Genomic DNA, 18,916 nt, shown 5'->3' on the forward strand with positions numbered 1-18,916 from the left:
AAAGTAAAAACACATGAATCAAAAGCTAACCCTACACCTAAAACTTGTTAAGTAGCTAAAGTGTGTCATGGTGGTTCAAGTAAATAGTGATACAAAAAGTTGAATTGGCAAAGAGAGATCAATAACATCGACTTGTGTTGCAATGAAGTAGTTGAAGATGATAACATCCATGCATGAGAATTGAGTTTGAACACACTATATCTATTGAGTTACGTACAAGGTAAACACTAAGACATCCAAGAAAATTCAATAATAAAAAATGTTCTTAAACTCATTGTAAAATCTCATCTTAATCGATGTTAAATCTCTTTGACATTATAATGAACTAGTAATTAGATTACGATATGTAAAATATTTGGATAGAAATTATCATAGAATGATTTTAATCTCATCAACCTATTTCATGTGAGCATGATAGTAACATAACAAAAAAAACGGAGTAAAAAAAGTGTTGGTGTGGCCAAGACAAGCCGCGTCTTAATATTAGATTATTTCTCAATTTTTTCTCATTATTCTATGACAATTTGTTTGAATAAAAAAAATATAAATATATTTTTATAAGAGAAAAATAGAAAATAAAAATGAAATAAAATTTTGTTTATGTTAAAATTAATTTATATATAAGTTAATTTGTAAAAATTATTTTGTTATTGATTTTTTTTTTAAAAAAATTTAATTCACACATAAGATAATTTTAGTTTATAAAAAAGTTTACTTCAAATTTTTTCTTATTTTTCTTTTATATAATTGCTTTTAAAAAAAAATACCTAAACATACCCTAATTTTCCATAAAACTCACCATTTGTAGCAAAATCATTCGAGATATTTTGAATGAAGAATGCTACATCCTCCAACACTTAAATGTCAATTTATCCTTCGAATGTTAAAATTAATAATATTAAATTAAATCAATGGACACATGTTAAACATTCAATGGGTCAGAAGATTATTTGATATATAGATTTCGAATGATCCAACATTTTTCATTTTTAATTCTTTCAAATGTTTCATTCTCAAAAAACTCTTAAAGTGCATTCAATACATATTAAGTTACATCACAATAAAAACAACGAGAAACAAAGGCTTAAGTTGCAAAAATAACATTTTATCATGTGTATTATTTGGTGGAATAAAAAACACAATAAAATAATATAAATTTTAATATCAATTATTTTAATATAATAATAATAGTAGTAGTTGCAACAATAATAATATGACAAAAGTGGAATATTGGAGGTTGGTGGTGATAGCATTATTCATTAATGACAATGGTGATAGATATAATAATAATTATTTTGATAATAATATTGATACTGGTAACAATTATTATGATAATTATTGTGACGATGATAATAGTAATAACAATAATGAGATAATGGTGGTTGTTGAGGTCATGGTAATGATGCTGGTATAATGATTACAAATATGTTTATGGTTAATGGTAATGATAGCAACAGGACAACATTAACAATAATGATGATTTTTATTGTTAGAGAAAATTAGTTTTTTCTTTTAAAAAATTAATTCTCTTGTTATCCTTTTTTGTTATGATATTTTTTTTAAATACCAACTTATTCAAATTATGTATATAATTTTTATATTTAAATATAATATTTATTTATGAACATAATTTATTTTAATCTTTGATTATAGATGATAAACATTTAACATATATTATACAAATTAGAAAACTAATTATATTATAAGATGAGTATGTTCAGTTATTGATAATTTTTTAAAATATTGAAATTAAACATAAGAAAAAATCAAAAGAGACAAGTTATTGAAAAAAATAAATCAACTAGAAACACCGTTATTAAAAATAACTTCTATAAATACTCTCATACAATATAGTTATTCTAATATATGCGTGTATTTCTTTTGTTTTAAACTAATCTGACTTGATAGGAGGTAAGTAAAGTTTGGTCAATAATTATTTCTGTTAAGGATCAAACTTATCTACTATTCATGTTTTGTGAGTGAAACTTAGAAACTCATTTCTCATAAGTTTTATGGATAAAATTTGGAAATTCCTTCTTTACAAGTTTTCTAATAAAATTTAAAAACTTTCATTCACAAGTTTTTTGACAAAACCTAAAAACCACTAGGTCAATTGATTCTTCTCATACCAAAATCTCTATTAAATAGACCTTACATTCTAATCTTAAAAGAATAAACTAAACAATGTCATAAAAGAACTAATATTTTTTAAATTCTAAAAAATATCTCAAAGATTTAGATTTAAAAATTTAAATTCTTTTTTCAAACCCTTTATAACTACCTCTTTCATTTTTTTTATTTAGTTTAATTTTATTTTGTCATCTATCTTTCACCATAAATTTGTCACACTTTTTTTAAGTAAAAATATGCTCTATAATCCTTTTTATTTTATATTTATTTAGCTTAAATTGGTTTTAAGCTATCTAACTAAAAATTGATTTTTTTTTTTTTTAGTTTTTTGAAGAAAAAAAAATATCTTAACTTTTATGTTCAAATGTCATCCATAAATTTATCAAATAATGTCACACAAAATTTAGCAATTAGTATACTTATCTGTGAAATGATCAAATCCGAATGTTTCACAATTGTATCATCCAGTATTTTTTTTTTCTTCATGAAGTTACATAACTAAAATATCAATTTTAAATTAAAAAATACTAATAAATAAATTTACTATAAAATTGTGACTCTAAAAACATATTTTACATAAAGATTCTCACGATTCACTTGACTAATTATTAACAAGTCACACAAGTGTCTCTTTTGAACCGATAGATTAAAATGAAAATTATTATTATTTTTATTATCTCCTCCTACGCCAAAACCCTGCTAGTGTAAGAGAGATAAACCTGAGATAGCATAGCATCGTCGCATAGCATAGCATTACCTTCTGAAACCCAAAAAACTAAAAAAAAAAAAAAAAAAAATGTCAGGTTCGAAGCTTACACTGTACGGAATCGGAACTGTACTGTTCCGCACCCGTCGAACCGCACCTGTAACTGCCCCTTCGCCCTCTTTCTTCTTCAAACCCATTCCCTTCCTCCGCCGTGCCTCCTCTTCCGCCGCCGTCGCCGCCACCCTACCCTCCGTCGACCACCCCTGGCCCGAATTTGTCTCCTTCGTCGACCGCTTGAACGCCAAAGGTTACCTCCCCAAACCCTCCCCTTCCGACGACGCCGCCAGCGTTTACACCAACATGAACCCTCTCAAGGACGCTTTCCTCAGCTTCGCGCGTGACCGTTACGACCTCTTCGGGTTCGTTTCCCCCTCTTTCAACTTTCAAACCTCGGAATTCAACTTGTTTACTTCCATTATTACTCTCTTCTCAACAAGCATTGAAGTTAAAATAATTAGCTTATGTATAAATTAAAATTGGGTTTTGAAGCTAAAGGAAATAGCGTGCTTCTATGATTAATTTGTGCACCAGATAAATAAATAAGAAGTCACACATATACTTACTTTGATATCTGATTGATTTACAGAGTAAGGATATGACTATTAAACTCTTTAACCTTTTATTTTCTTACTTATAGGTAATTATTAATAAACGAGGAAATAGATTATGCACTCATAGTGTAAACATTTTGTTTTTAATAATTTTATACAGTTATCCAATCACAAAAGATGATTTATGTTGACTTTTACAATAATTGTTCTGAGAGTTTTACTAATGATGGTTTCTGATTGATTGATGGTTTTACACCAACAATGCATGACCATTATATTTGAAAGAAGTTTATTTAAACAAACCTTGGTTTGATTGGTGATGATGAGGGAAAAAGCTATTGTAATTGTTGTTTTTGATTAATTACTTGGTTGGAAAAAACTTCTCAAATAAGCGGCATAAATTAGCTTATGCATAAGTTAAAATCAACTTTTGGACTAATTATTTTATGTATAAGTTAATTTAAATTTATGAGAAACTTATTCATTCTATCTTTTTTATTTTCTTCTTCTTTAAGTGGATATTGATAAGTTCATCCAAACAAGACCTTGGTTTGTGTGGTGATTAATGCTGGAAAAGCTATTGTTATTGTTGGTTTTGTTTTTACTCAATAGTCTATGTAAGAATTCATGATGGGAAGGGTATGTGTATATCTGAGGTTATTACAATATTATTACATGTTCTGTGGTAGCATTGATTTAAATTTTGTTTTGTTGCTTCATATGTTGTGCAGGTTGCTGCCGATGAACGATGTCCAAGCAGTTGTTGGGGGAGGGTGCCCTAATCTTCTCCGTAAAGCTGTTAATTCGGCTAAGAGGCTGAGAGCACACCTGCAATTAGATGAAGGAGATGTATGTGTTAGTTCATTATTTTCGTAGGAACTAGGAAGTATTTATGTTTTGAAGTTATTGGTTGTAACTTGCAAGTAATGGTTAATAAAGAGAAATGTTAAGAAAACATTCTTTGATGTCCCTTTTTTAACTCGCTCTTTATTATCAGGTGAAATCTCATGTTGGTCTCGTAAATATAATGGAGCTAGGTTATTTAGTGTGGAATTTTTCTCTATAATGAAGGGAGTTTTGGAGTGTATTTTATGTATTTCTTCTGGTTAACAAAGCAAGATGTTAAATGTTGTTACTTGTTATTAGTCTATGTGCTGGGATTTTATTTTATTATTATTTTTGTTTTTTATTTTTCTACTTGAGTTTGAGGGGGTATTGTGATCCTCTATGGTCTGACAAGACAAGTTTGCTTCCATCCAGGTTTGTAGTGCTTGCAATCTACGAAGCTCCTGTGATAGAGCTTATATGATTCTAAAGGATGTCGAGATAGATGCTCGAACTGTGGATATAGTTCGAATACTTCTGTTCTACGCACTAGATCCACTTGTCCTTTCTGGAGGAGACAAACCACCAGGCCGAGAAGTTATTGAATCATCTGCCAGAAAACTTCTCTCTCAGCTGATTGAGTTGAGTGAGTCATCCCCTGCTCCCATCCATGCTCCTGCTCCTTCTCGTTCAAAGCCTAATCAGTTGTCTAAAGATGTAGAGATGAAGAAAGGTGACTGGATGTGTCCAAAGTGAGTTATTTTCACACATGCAAGTATATTCTTTGTCTGTGTTGTAACTTCTGCACGTGAAATTTCAGTTTTTTGCATTTTCTCATAAAATTTGAAAGGAATTGTTAACGCAGAAGTAAATTTTCTCCATCCACCAGGCATTGTACTTCAGAAATCAAGCTAGTGATCTATCATCTACTGATTCCCTGCAACTTTTACTAGGATAATAGCAACTAGATATTATAGATATAAAACTTATCTTAAAACTTGCGGTGAGAATTATACTTTGCTCCTGCTTAATATAGTTTATTTTCTGTTTGATATTTTTAATGATAGTATTCTTTCAGAAGTATTTTTGGCAAGTGGATGATTCATGATTGGATTTGTTTTGTAATTATATCCCTTTTGTCAGTGATACAACTTACAAGTTTTTTTTCCCCAGTGTGATAGTTTTTAGTCATAATACTCATTCATAAGAATTGTTGACCAGTGGATGAGTGTATTTGTTTTATATCCCTTTTTGTCAGTTATACACTTCGTCCTTTTCAAAATTGATGATTTAGCTATCCAGAATTGTTTGTCGGTGGAAATGTTGCATTTCATTTGACATCTTAAATTAGATATTGGCTATTTAATAATTCACTGGTAATAGTTTTTCCCAAAATTACTTGCAGATGCGATTTCATGAACTTTTCAAGAAATATGCAATGTCTGAATTGTAATGAAGATAGGCCTAAGGATATTGACCCGCCTACTATTCAAATGAAGCCAGGAGATTGGATCTGTCCCGAGTAAGTCCTCTAGTTGCTTTACTATCTTTTCTTGTACGGCATGGTCAATTTTTGTGTTTGTCAGCTTCCTTTTCAAAAAGAATCTGATAACAGTTATTAACAAAAGATTTATATGAAACGCCTCTTAACCTCTTTGATGAATTTCTGTCTCAAGTTTTCTTTGTTGTTCTTGTTCAAATGCAATTATGCATGTCAAACTGACTAGTATCTTAAATGACTCAAAATTTTGCCTCCTATGTGCTGTATTGAGGCTGTCATCAAATACATGTGTTCAATTATCCCTTATTTGGTGTCTTCTGATCTACTGATGTTTGCTCTTTGGTTTTGCTACAGATGCAATTTTTTAAATTTTGCGAGAAACACACAATGTTTAAAATGCAAAACAGAGGGGCCAACAAAGGAAGCCAATACTAATGAAGTTGAAAGGAAAAAAGGAGATTGGACTTGCCCACAGTAAGTCCCTATTTCATGAAAATTCCCATTAATCATAATTTTAGTTTCTCTTTCCTATGGTAGAAGATGAATCAATTTCATATTCAATAATTAAAATGTCGATAACTGTCTAAATTTAAACATTGATGATTTTCAAACATCAAAATAGGAACCATTTTACTAATCTGTCTCTGTACTTTGTTAACATTCTTTCCTTTAATATTTTTAATTTTTCACGGTTCATCTCTTTCTCATTAAATTCTTAGTTTTGTAAATAATATTATTAGTTAGCTCTCTTTATTGGTTGGGTCCTTATTGATGCCTAATTCAGAAAGTTAAAAAAGTAATGTACAATGCGACAGTGATAATTATCTGTATTGTGCACTGATTTTTGTGGGGCTCTCTTCTGTTTGGAGTGGACAACATTCTAAAAGTTTTCAATAGGATCCTTTAATTTAACATGATTTTCTTAATTAATTCATATTTTTTTAATTACAAATATTGGAGTATGTTTCTAACATTTGTTTAAAAATACCATTAAGCTTTCTATCTGTTTTATGTCATGTATTCTTTCACCGGAATAATTGCATTGTGTTGGACAGCTGCATTTGGCACTAAATCCACTATTGAAAAATGTTAGGTCTCTCACTTTGCATTAATATGGGATTCCTCAAAGCTTCAGTTTAGAAGTTCTTTTCCAGCTAACTCATCCATATGATCTTAATGGGCAATCATTGGAATACACAACTTGATGATGTAATTAATCTAGTAGTTTATATTCCTGAATCTTGATTGTATGTTAAGCCTTGTAGGTCTAATCTATTGTTGCTGCAGTCTAAAATTCTATGCATTGTGTTGCTATGTTATAGTGTACTGGTGTAGGGAAAATGGTTTGGTCAGTAGAGGCGTTTTAGTGGCCATATATGTTATGATTTTAATTGATTAAATTACTCCCTTAAGACATCTTTCCTTCATTTATGTGAACTCTAGTTACTTGTTATGGCACTGTCTGCAAACATGTTGCCATTATGCTATAACAATAATTTACTGCTCCTTTGTGACTTTTGTTTTATCCATCTCCAGCTAAAACTGTAAATCACAGTAAAATTTCAGCTAAAAGTAGTTACAATTTAAATATGAGCAAAAGCTAAATTTATATTACATATGATTATTGATATCCAAGTTTCGTGAATGTTTTTCCATATGTAGATGTGGGTTCATGAATTATGCTAGGAACACAAAATGTTTGCGTTGTCCCGAGGCAAGGCCCAAGAAACATCCTGGGGATTGGAATTGTCCCGAGTAAGTCATTTTTTTCTACCTCCCCAGCCATGAAAACACCTTGATTCCCGTCTTATATTTGTATTTGATTTCTTTCATTATGCAAGGAGTATATAATTAATATTTTCTCATCGATGTTTCTATGTATGTAGGTGTGGGTTCATGAATTTTGCTAGTAAAGTGAAGTGTTCGCATTGTCAATTGCCAAACCCAAGTTCCAAGAAATATCCTGGGGACTGGAGTTGTCCCAAGTAAGTCCATTGTTTTTCTTCCTTTCCTTCTCTCCCTATCTTTTTTCCTTGAATGCTTTAAGTTTCTCGTTTTATGTATTACTGCCTGTAGATGTGATTTCTACAATTATGCAAGAAACATGGCTTGCCTGAAGTGCAATACTGAACGCTCTAAAGAACAACCAGTCAGTGACTACGAGGACCATGAATGGAGACGATCAAACTGATAAAAAAAAAAAAAAAGCATCAAGCTTTTTCGATATTGGGGTCACAATTTTGGTCTTGCTGTTACAAATATTTTGTTATAGATTTAGCGTGTGTTTGGTATCCATTTTTTAAAGCAACTTTTTCTTCTCTTTCCAAGTCTAAATGTGAATTTACGTGAAAATTAATATTTATGACTTCAAGTTAAACGTGAAAATTCACGTCAGGACGCAAACACACACTTATTCTCTACCCGTTCTTCTTTCTCAATCTTCCTTCCAATTAATGTGGTGCTGAATGCGTCTTCACTTTTGGAAGTGCCGCATGAACAACCATCAGAGATATTTTTTAGTTATTTGATTCCATATGAATTTTTGTTTTAATATAATCATGTATGGTGTTTGGCAAAACTAACTTAAAGCTATATAAGTTAAGAAACTAAAAAATTGTAAACTTATAAGTTAGTGAAAGTGTCCGATGGAACTAATAGAAAAGTTAATTGATAAATGCAAGAGGACACATTTAGTTATTCGAGGTAAATAAACGTGGGATAATGCTTCATCCGAACAAGGGATCCTAAAATCTTGGCGAATTAAAAGATGGGAGGGGTAACCATGCGATTGAATTGGGAAACAACATCGTCAACATATGACTTTTAATCAAAAGTAATGTGACAGTGAGCATCAGCACATTGTGTAACGACCCAGCAGCCGCCACATGACAATTCATATACTTCTTATAAAAAAAAAAGATTTCCTTATTTTCACTTATAAAACCTTTCAACTGAGTCCAAAAGCCTTAGTAAATTTTTCTCATTTAGAAACAAATATAGCTCATGCTAAAATCGTAAAAAACACTATCAGTTAACAACATATATAATAAGTCTTGGCCTTATTATATATATAAAAGATCTTCAACTATCATTCCCAAACCACAACAGCTATACACATCAAGATTTTCAACTATCATTCTCCCAAGAGAATGACACAAATCAATAAGAACATTTCATTCTTCAATAACAACATTACCATTTGCTTCCTATAAATACACGATTATCACAGTTCACAAAAGAAAACAAGGGTAAGCTCATTTAAAAAAAAAAAAAAAGTTAAAGATTTAGAAGGAAAAAAAGTAAACAAAATGTTTCTCCAATCATCATCCACATTTACATTCATCACTCAAGACAATTTAATAAGTCACCATCAACAAACCAAACACCATAAATAGGAAATCATAGGTAGTGGCTTACAACAACTACGATTGCAATGACCATAACTTATAGTGAAGTTTAGTTCTATTCTGTAGGCCCATTCAAATTTCCAACACTTGGTTGAGGCCCTTGTTGACAACACGACTTACATGCCTACTCATTAGTCGTTTATGACAAATATGACTCGATTTAACATCCATATTGTTTTTTACAAAATCCTAGAGGAGACAACCTTTTAAACAAAACAACTTTCAACCACAAGCAACTTTTCTCCTCTAATACAATTTTTTAGAAAACATACATTCTCAACCAAATGAGTTTACAACTTACACAAAGTTCAACATATACTTCTTCATATCAACATACATCATCATATATCAACACAACAATCAACTTGTCAACATACAATTATCTCATCAACAATCACATACCATGGTTACCAAAAAAATATATCAATAACCACATAGGAGTTCAACTCATTCATCCAACTCATAAAGAGACCGATTCAATAATCCCTTAGGAAAGAATAGAAATTCCAACAATGAACTCCCATTCTTAACTCAATATATTTTGAAACAATTCTAATCATGTTTTCATATTGGTAAGATATTGTCCACTTTGGACCTAAGCTTTCATGGTTTTATTTTTTTTATCATCTTCCAAAAGGTCTTTTTTCAATGGAGACAATTGTATGTATATGAATCCATGTCCTTCATCTTGTTTAAACGATGTGAGATTTTGATTGTATCCCAACAACAACAATCTCTTATTTCTTAAAAACTAACCTTCTCATCAACCCTATTTAATTACATAGGTACCACAACTATAGCTCATTATTTCTCTTCCTTTAATTATTAATCTAAGCATCACACACCACTCTTGTAATTAAACGCTTACGCTAGACGACTTCCTCTCACGTTCTCAAATTATCATCCTTGCACCCAATGCCTAGAGATTAGAGTCCTCTTTAGTTGCTTGCACTCGACATGACATCCCCCATACCCTACGCTTAAAGGATATATCCTCTTTAGAGCTTCTTCACTCAACGAGGCTATGGCCATATTAGGGGTGGTAAAGTGGGCTAACCCACCTTAGGCGAAGCAAGGCATGTTGGCCCACCAAGAAATCGAGGTGAGGCAAGTTGACTCATCCAAAAAATGGGTTAGAGAATGCAACTCACCCAACTTAACAGTGAGTTGACAAGTTGGCCCACTTTGGTGAGTTAGTGGATTAAAATGGTGGGATGGTGGGTTGACCCACCCTAACCTACCCAAATTAAAAGAAATGAATTAAATAAAATTATTGTTCCTACATAAATCTAGTTAATTTTCTACAAATTTATCTTTTAAGACTACAAAAAAATAGTTCTACAACCTGAAAACCATTACAAATAAGTCATTTAGTAACAAGTCTAGAAGACCATAATACATAATAGTTTTAATACCTTAAACCATAAAGTAAGCATCATAAATGAAATAAAGTGTCATACAATAATAAAGTGTCATACAATAATAAAGTGTCGTACAATAATAAAGTACAAATTATTCATCATCTTTTACATCAAGGACATTAGATGCACCCTTAGAAAATGTTAGCTCAACTTTTCTATCATTTTCATCTTCTTTTTCCCTGTCTTCATCTACATCATATTTAATTAAAGAAAAAAATAACTTAAAGTAAGAAATGATTATAAAAATAAATAAATAATAAATAATTACATTCAATTTAGATAAATTACCATCTATAAAGTCATGCAACCAATTATGAGTACATATCAATGCTTTTACATTTTTAGGTAAGAGGCAATTTCTATATTTGTTAAGAATCCAAGAACCAATACTAAATGAAGATTCATATGCAACAGTAGTAATAGGAATGTTTAACCAGACTATTATTTTTCCATCATTGTAGTACATCCATTTGTTTCACTTTCGTAAAATCAAAATCCAATGTTGGTTCATCTAGATAAGTATCAAGTTGAATCTTTCCAGTTTTACTAGTAATTTGGTGCTTGCACATTTTTAATTCCTAAAATGATATTAAGTGACACACAAAAATAATGTTAGAAATAAATATAATGGAAGAAAAAATTAATTAAATTTGAACCATTCTTTCAAAACATATAATAACTTACATCAAATAGGTTTCGTTTGTATGGAAGAGACTCATTTGGCACACTAGATGATTGGGTTCGAGTAGTCTTTGGAACATTCAAAGTATAACCTTTGAAAAAATATTGGGAAAAAAGCATGTACATTTTTTTCTTCACTTCCTTCAATTTTATCTCCCAAGTTAATGGATTAACCTTTTCATAACAGTAACCCAATGTTTCCAACTTCATCCTTGAGTCAAAAATTGCACCAAATGCAAGTACAACACTATATTCATCCCAATATTTCTCAAATTTCACCACCATCATTTTAGCTATATTCTTTATAATCTCATCCTCATCTCTTATACTTTCCATCAAAAGACATTGGATTTTCTAAATTTGTAAAAAATACAAGTTGGGAGTTGGATAACTTGTACTAGAAATCAAGGTAGTAATATCCTAAAATGGTAACAAGAATTTACACATTTTTTCTACTCTTTTCCACCCTTCCACTAAAGGAGAATATGTATAATTTTCATCAACTAAATGTAGGCTTCAAATACACTTCGATATTTAAGAGCACTTTGAAGCATCAAATAAGTTGAACTCCATCTTGTAGGAACATTTAAACATAAACCACTAGATGCATTAATGTTTTTTCAATGCATTGCTTGAATTTCATCATTCTAATATCTGAATCCCTCACATATTTGTGCTCTACCTAATTTTATGCAAAGCATGGGTGACTACCTTCAATCCTTCTTGAACAATCAAATTTAGAATACATGCATAACAATGTGCATGAAAAAATTCACCATCACATAACAACCACTTTTGTAATGCAAGTTAATTTTTAAAGTTTTTGCATAACATAATTGGCAAAAGAATTATACAAAGTGACACAAAAAAAAACCTTTTCTATGCCCCAGTCATGCAATAATTCATTAACCTTCTTAAACAACTCAAAACCAGTATGAAGGGAAGACATATGACAAAAGTTAATAGTCATGCTATTTAACTTTCAATTTGTGTCAACAAAATGAGGAATCAAACTTATATAACACCCAATATTACAAGATGTCCACAAATCAAAAATTAAAGATATTTTACTAAAAATAGAAGTCATTTTTTCTTTCAATTTTTCCTTCTTTTTCATATATTTTTTAAATAGCTCGACCTTGGCAATATCTCTAGAAAAATATTTTGCATTAGGATTCAAATAATGTATCCAAGTCCAAAGATCCTTATTCTTAACAAATTTGAAGGGTAAATCATGTTTAATGATTAAAGCTATACACAATTCAAATGATACCATTTGATCAATCTTTTTAGATTTCAATTTTCCTTGCATGTCTATCATCGTTTGACCAATATCTTCAAATTTGGTTTCCTTACACTTTTCAAGATGACGATTTAAAGATGATATCCCAAATTTTTTTTAACCACTAACCACATACTATTTTTTACAAGTATTACACTTCTCCCTACTTCCAACAATTAACTATTGAAGACTTAGCCTTTTTCTTACTAGGTTTAACAGATTGAGATTCTTCTTCAATATCCTCAATTTCATCATTCAAAATTGGTTTACTAATTGAATCCATTACAAAATAATTATCTTGTTTAAAATTTAAAAATCCAATTAAATAAATGATTGAAATATGTAATAGTACATACAATACTTAGTTACTACTTATTATAATACAACTTAAATAATGCCAAAAGAAAGTCATAAGGAAGCAAGTAATAATGGGATTAAATATTTTTTTCCAAACAAGTATAGATAATAAATATGTCCTATGTCTATAAGATTAATACTAGGATTCAAAGAGAAAGAATTTTTGCTTCATCAAATAACTTGCTATAAACATGCAATACTTAATCCTAATAACATCTAATTTCTATTACTATTTAGGAATTATTGCACACGAGTTAAATAAATATACACTAGCTATATTCTTACAAGTCCATAAGAAAACACCTATACATAATATAATATGTATGTGAGCTAGTGACAACAAGCTAATTTTTGGCCAAGTCCAGAAATCACTAATAATCAATTAAGTGAGAGGTTGAGGGCATTAATATATAAATAATAGAAAATTAGTCAACCAATTCCACAAAATCAAGTCATTTGAAGGCAAATTTATCAAATTAATATGCTGCAATATTTAATCAAATTAATAAGTTCATTTTTTTATTTTTAGAAGAAAAAATCATGCATGCACTGTTGTGCACAATGTGTAGTATGACCCTCACCCATTTCACATTCATGTGCATTCATTAATTAAATTCCAAAGCATTCATGCACATTTCGCAAGTAGCCCCAGCAAAAGCATATGCCCCTACCCCTACCCCCTCGCCCAAATAGTGCAATAAACAAGTACTAGGTACTCAACTTGTCCTAAATGAGATTTTTTTGTGTTGTGCGGTCTACGATGTTGTGTAGTGCCGATTGAAACTCTCTATAGGCAAAGCGCAACACAAAATAGGTTGTGAACTTGGTGAGTGAGCAACGCTACTTTTTGTCTCAAGGAAAAGTGAAGAGAAACTTGTAACCCTAAATTAGCTACACATTTAGGACTAGCATGTAAATGGTGTGAAAAAAATTAAGTTGGTGTAACCCGTCAATTGGCCCACCAAGTTGATGGCTTGGCGGGTTGAGTGGGGTAGGGTAGGTGGATTGGTGGGTTTATTTTTCAAACCCAACCACCAAAAAAGGCAGGTTGACCCACCAGGTTGAACCCACTTTACCACCCCTAGGCCATATATAGTGAGAGACTAATGCAAAAACATCACTCTAACTCAACATTGAGAGGCCAAAGACCTTTTTGTGGCTCTTGCACCAAGCGTGGCACTTCCCACGCCTAGCATGGAGAGGATATAATCCTCTTTGCCCTCACCACACTCAACACCTTGAACTTGTGCTTGGCATGATTGTGAAATATGTGCTACGAAAAAACACAATTCAAGGTTCCTTAACCCTTCTAATTCACTCTCAACACTTATTACTCCAATTCAATTAGTAGAACACTCTAATATCATTCCTAAAACACATACATATCACCAATTAACACCAAAACAATCTCCATGTACAAAAGCCCAAATTTATACATAAAACCCTAACCTTCAAATAACAAAATGCATGACAGAGTACAATTCATCATCTCAAATCACAAAAATCATAGAAATTTATCTTATAACATCAATCTCATCAAATATAATGCAACAACAAACCTAAAGAAGCTTAGATATCAATTCATTACTTATGACCCTCATACATGCATACATGAAGAGATAACATCATTCTCCCTCTTACCTTAGATGATGATCTCTAGGGTGAAAAGACACGACCTTTACAGTCCAAAATGTTACAACTTAATTAGCTCACACTTTGACACCCAACCATATTCACACTATCATGACATTTATTAATTTATTTTAATTCATGATTTTATTATTTAATTAGAATTAAGAGTAGAGGTGTCAAGTGGGTCGAGCCGACCTAATCTAACCTACACGGATCAAATGTTATTTTAGACTAGATTGCCCTAACCCAGATTTTCTATGGGTTGTCATTTTTTTCTCAACCTATTCCATGTCAGGCCATTGGGTCAAATTAAATAAATTAAAAAAAATATATTTAAAAAATTAAATCTATTTTTTATAATGAAAAGAAAACTATAACATGATTAATTGATATTATATATTATCATGAAACACTTAATAGTTTTACATGTATACAATTTTTTACAATTATTACATTTGTATTTATCCACCTATCAACTAAACCAACCTTTTCATAATAATTTTATATCTAAGAGGTATTAGACTTAGTTTTCTTAGTCATTTCAATATCTTGGTCTTGATCATTAATAATTTTACTCTTACTTTTATTACCAATAGTGATACCAAAAGGATTAGTAGCAACAATAAACTCTTTTGGTGTTAGGTGAAATTTCATAGTATCTAAATCACCTTCTATTCTATCAAAAATGTCATCAACATTCATGACTACAATATTCAAAATTAAACAAATTTACTCATTTAGTTCACGATTCCTACAATGAATTGTAAAGTAACAAGCCAACATAATTTTTAGTTCAATTTACAAGCAACAACAACAATAAATAATGCAACACCAAACAATAAAGTAACAATAAGTCAAATTCAGTTCATAATTCTCAATTCACACAAACAAGTCACAAGGTCAAGATACCAAGGACACAATGGAAGTGACAAAACTTGTAATCACAACTTTGTAAGTGAACACAGAGAAGTGAAAGACTATTTCTATCATTATATTTTATTTTATTCTCTTATTTATAATACATTACAAATTTACATATTGACAATAGTTTAAATTATTTCACTTATTAGTTTAATGGGTCAACCTAACCTGAGGTCATTTAACATGTCAAGCTTAGTAAGCTAGGCCAAAAGGGCCTAGTTCTATTCAGACCATATTTTTTAAGGTTCAGTCTAACCTTATTTATGGACTAGTCAGATCAAACCCAAATTGACGGCTCTAATCACATTTAGTGAAGAATTAAATTATTCATATTAATTATTTTTATTATGCAACTTTAATAGTTGAAAATTAATAATATAATTTAAAACTATATATGATAGAAAAATTAAATGTATAAACACTGTAATAATTTATTTAAAAAGATTGTTATTTTATAAATATGTAGTTAAATTTAAAAGATGATTATTTTTAATTAATTATCAATGATATCTATTAAGAAATAAGTTATTATGTACGTACATAAGTATATTTTATTTTTTCAATTTAGAATGATAGTAATATTCTACATTAAATATATATATATATATATATATATATATATATATATTTTGTTAATCATGTTATTGATTCGATGTATCTTAGACTTTATTTGTTTTAGTAATCATATCTTTGTATGCTATTTTTCTTTCTCGTCATGATTGGTTATTTATAATACTTTAAATGGGATGTATGATATATTTAGAATTTTTTTTATAAGATTATGTTTTTTCATTATAACTTGTGTATGAGTGTACATTAGTGTACATGAGTATATATAAGTTATCTCAGTTAATTTTTTTTTATCTTAAACTCTAAATTTTAATAATAATAGAGTAAACTAAGTTTTTATCATACAAATTAAAAAAAAAACTTACGTATTTAAAAATATAATTGTTGACTTATCCAAAATTAAATTTATTAGTCTGTTTAACATTGTTAATGGAAAATAGGTTAATAAGTCATAATAGACTTTTAAAAAGATCATGTTGGACCTATAAAAAAATTCAATGATATATAATATGTTAGATTTAGACTTTAACTTACTTATTCTCATCCCTAGTTGTGATTAGAAGTTAAGAGTTAGAATTAGCTACTATGAGAGTTTCATTGCTTTCATTGTGTCCTTGATTACTTAATCTCCTGATCTATCATCTTTGTTTCACTTGTCAAAGAAAATGAAGACATAATCACACTTGTGCTTTAGGGTTGACAATGGGGTGAAGTAGGGTGAGGCAGGTAATAGCTTCCAATCATGTGTGTGTTTAGTGTGAGTATCTATTTAGTCGTATCCAAGAAATTTTTATATATCCGCAAGTATCTATGGTATTTGTGGATATTTGAGAAAATATAAAATTTTAAATAAAAAGCTAAGAAATAAAATAAAAATTAAATAATTTAAAAACATATACCTATATTAAAAAATAAATTTGTAACATATATTTATACTAAAATAAATAATCATGACACATATATTTAGTGTAAAAAAATTAAATTAAAATATTTTATATATAATTAAGAGTATTTTTAAAATGAGAATATCCACGAATACAGGTTTGTCATATTATTAAGTTGGTACTAATTTAATTATTCATTTAAAATCTATAATAGATTTTATTCGCAAGTACAAGTTTTTTTTGGCATCCGTACTTGTCACTGAGAATTATGAACTGAATTATTGTTGTTGTTTCTTATGAATTGAACTAATAATTATATTGGTTTTGTTGTTGCTTTATAACCCATTGTGAAAACTATGAATTAAATGAGTAAATTTGTTTAATTTTGAATATTACAATCACGAATGTTGATGACATTTTTGATAACATGGAGGATGATTTAGATATAATGAAAATTTCACCTAACACAAAGAGGGAGCCTACTATTGTTACTAGTCCTTTTGTTACTACTATTGGTAATAAAAGAAAGAGTAGAATTATTAATGACTAAAACTAAAATACTGAAAATGCTGAGAAAACTAAGTCTAATACCTCTAAGATATGAAATTATTATGAAAAGTTTGATCCAGTTGATGGGTGGATAAATGCAAATGCAATGGTTATGAGAAATGGTATACATGCAAAATTATTTTTATCATATTATTAAGTGTTCTGTATCTCCTAAGTACTAAGATTTTGGAGGTCATGTCGGGTAACAAAGCTAATTTTATGGCAATGTATAATATCAATTAATCATATTATAATTTTTTATTTTTTATTGTTAAAAAGTAAATTTAATATTTAAAAATATTTTTTTAATTAGATCAATTTGGTTCGATGACCAAATATGAGACAGTTGAACCGAAGAATGAAAATTAAAAAAATATAGATTAAACCAACATAACTTAAAATAACATTTGACCCTTGTAGATAAGATTAAAACCTGTTTGACACCTTTAATCCAATTAAAATAGATAATAAATATGGGTAGAGATAATATTACTCCCTCCGTTTTTTATTTATAGTCATTTTGACATTTTTTTCTTCTTTTTTCATTGTCACTTTTCTAAAACCAATAACTTATTGATTTTCTTTTTCATTTTTACCCTTGATAATTAATGTGTGTTTATTGAACAATGTGTTTATTCATTTTCTAATGTACCTATTTCTTCTCCAACTACCTAAAAGGTATAACAGGAAAATAAGTAATAAATACTTTGAAAAACTAAAATATCAATCATTTTCTTAATTCTTGTGCATAACCTTAAATGTCAAACAAAAAAAAAACGAAGGGAATAAAACATAGACATATAAATGCTTTATTTTAATGAAAAAATAACGTATTAAATATATGTTTAAATGTCAATGCAATCAATACATAATTAATACTTATCATTAATTTCTTTTACATCATCATTAATTGTTATTTAATGTAAAATATAAAAAATATTAATTTCTACCATTCTAAAGCATTAAAAGATGATAACATTTAATTTTTCTATCCCTTTTCGTTGTATATAAGAGGATAAACACTAGCTCATCAAGTATAATAGATTTATAGAGATCAATAGCAAAACTTATGTGAAATACCATTGGTAATCATGTTTGTCTTTTGTCCTTGCTTCACTCATGGATGGAGTTTGCTTGGTGCAGATCTGGTGCTTTGTTTCTAATGAAATGAAGAACCAAACTGCACCAATCAAACTTGATTCTTGAGTGATAAGAATTCTATACCTTATAAATAATTGTAGAATTGGTTATTTCTACAAGCTTTGAGATGTTTGTGAATGTCTCTGAAACTTAAAATAACTATTTGTGTTTTGCGGTCTAGATCTCCCCCCTCCTATGGTCTTGCACATGTAGCCATGTATTTTATCAATGATCAAGTATAGTAAAATAAGATAAAAGCTTTGCTAGTTTATTTTCACTTATAATTTGCCTTTTTCTCT

General features: G+C 29.5%; 1 protein-coding gene across 1 annotated transcript; it reads left to right on the forward strand.

Annotated features, from left to right (window-relative positions):
• The first annotated feature begins 2,811 nt into the window (after positions 1–2,811).
• LOC109801039 (zinc finger (Ran-binding) family protein) lies at positions 2,812–8,193 on the forward strand. Its single transcript, XM_020362009.3, has 8 exons — positions 2,812–3,255; positions 4,179–4,296; positions 4,708–5,024; positions 5,678–5,794; positions 6,128–6,247; positions 7,436–7,528; positions 7,660–7,758; positions 7,850–8,193. Exons 1-8 carry the CDS (start codon positions 2,927–2,929, stop codon positions 7,962–7,964), a joined length of 1,308 nt encoding a protein of 435 aa, XP_020217598.1. The 5' UTR covers positions 2,812–2,926; the 3' UTR covers positions 7,965–8,193.
• The last annotated feature ends 10,723 nt before the right edge of the window (positions 8,194–18,916 follow it).

This window comes from Cajanus cajan, chromosome 1, assembly GCF_000230855.2.
Source record: "Cajanus cajan strain Asha chromosome 1, NIPB_CcT2T_4, whole genome shotgun sequence".
In the NCBI taxonomy this organism is placed as follows: domain Eukaryota; kingdom Viridiplantae; phylum Streptophyta; class Magnoliopsida; order Fabales; family Fabaceae; genus Cajanus; species Cajanus cajan.

Excerpts from the sequence above, each read along its gene's own strand:
- LOC109801039 (XM_020362009.3), top strand. The coding sequence starts at position 2,927 with ATGTCAGGTTCGAAGCTTACACTGTACGGAATCGGAACTGTACTGTTC. Across the intron at positions 4,297-4,707 it reads TGCAATTAGATGAAGGAGAT|GTTTGTAGTGCTTGCAATCT; the intron begins GTATGTGTTAGT and ends GCTTCCATCCAG. Across the intron at positions 5,025-5,677 it reads GGTGACTGGATGTGTCCAAA|ATGCGATTTCATGAACTTTT; the intron begins GTGAGTTATTTT and ends AATTACTTGCAG.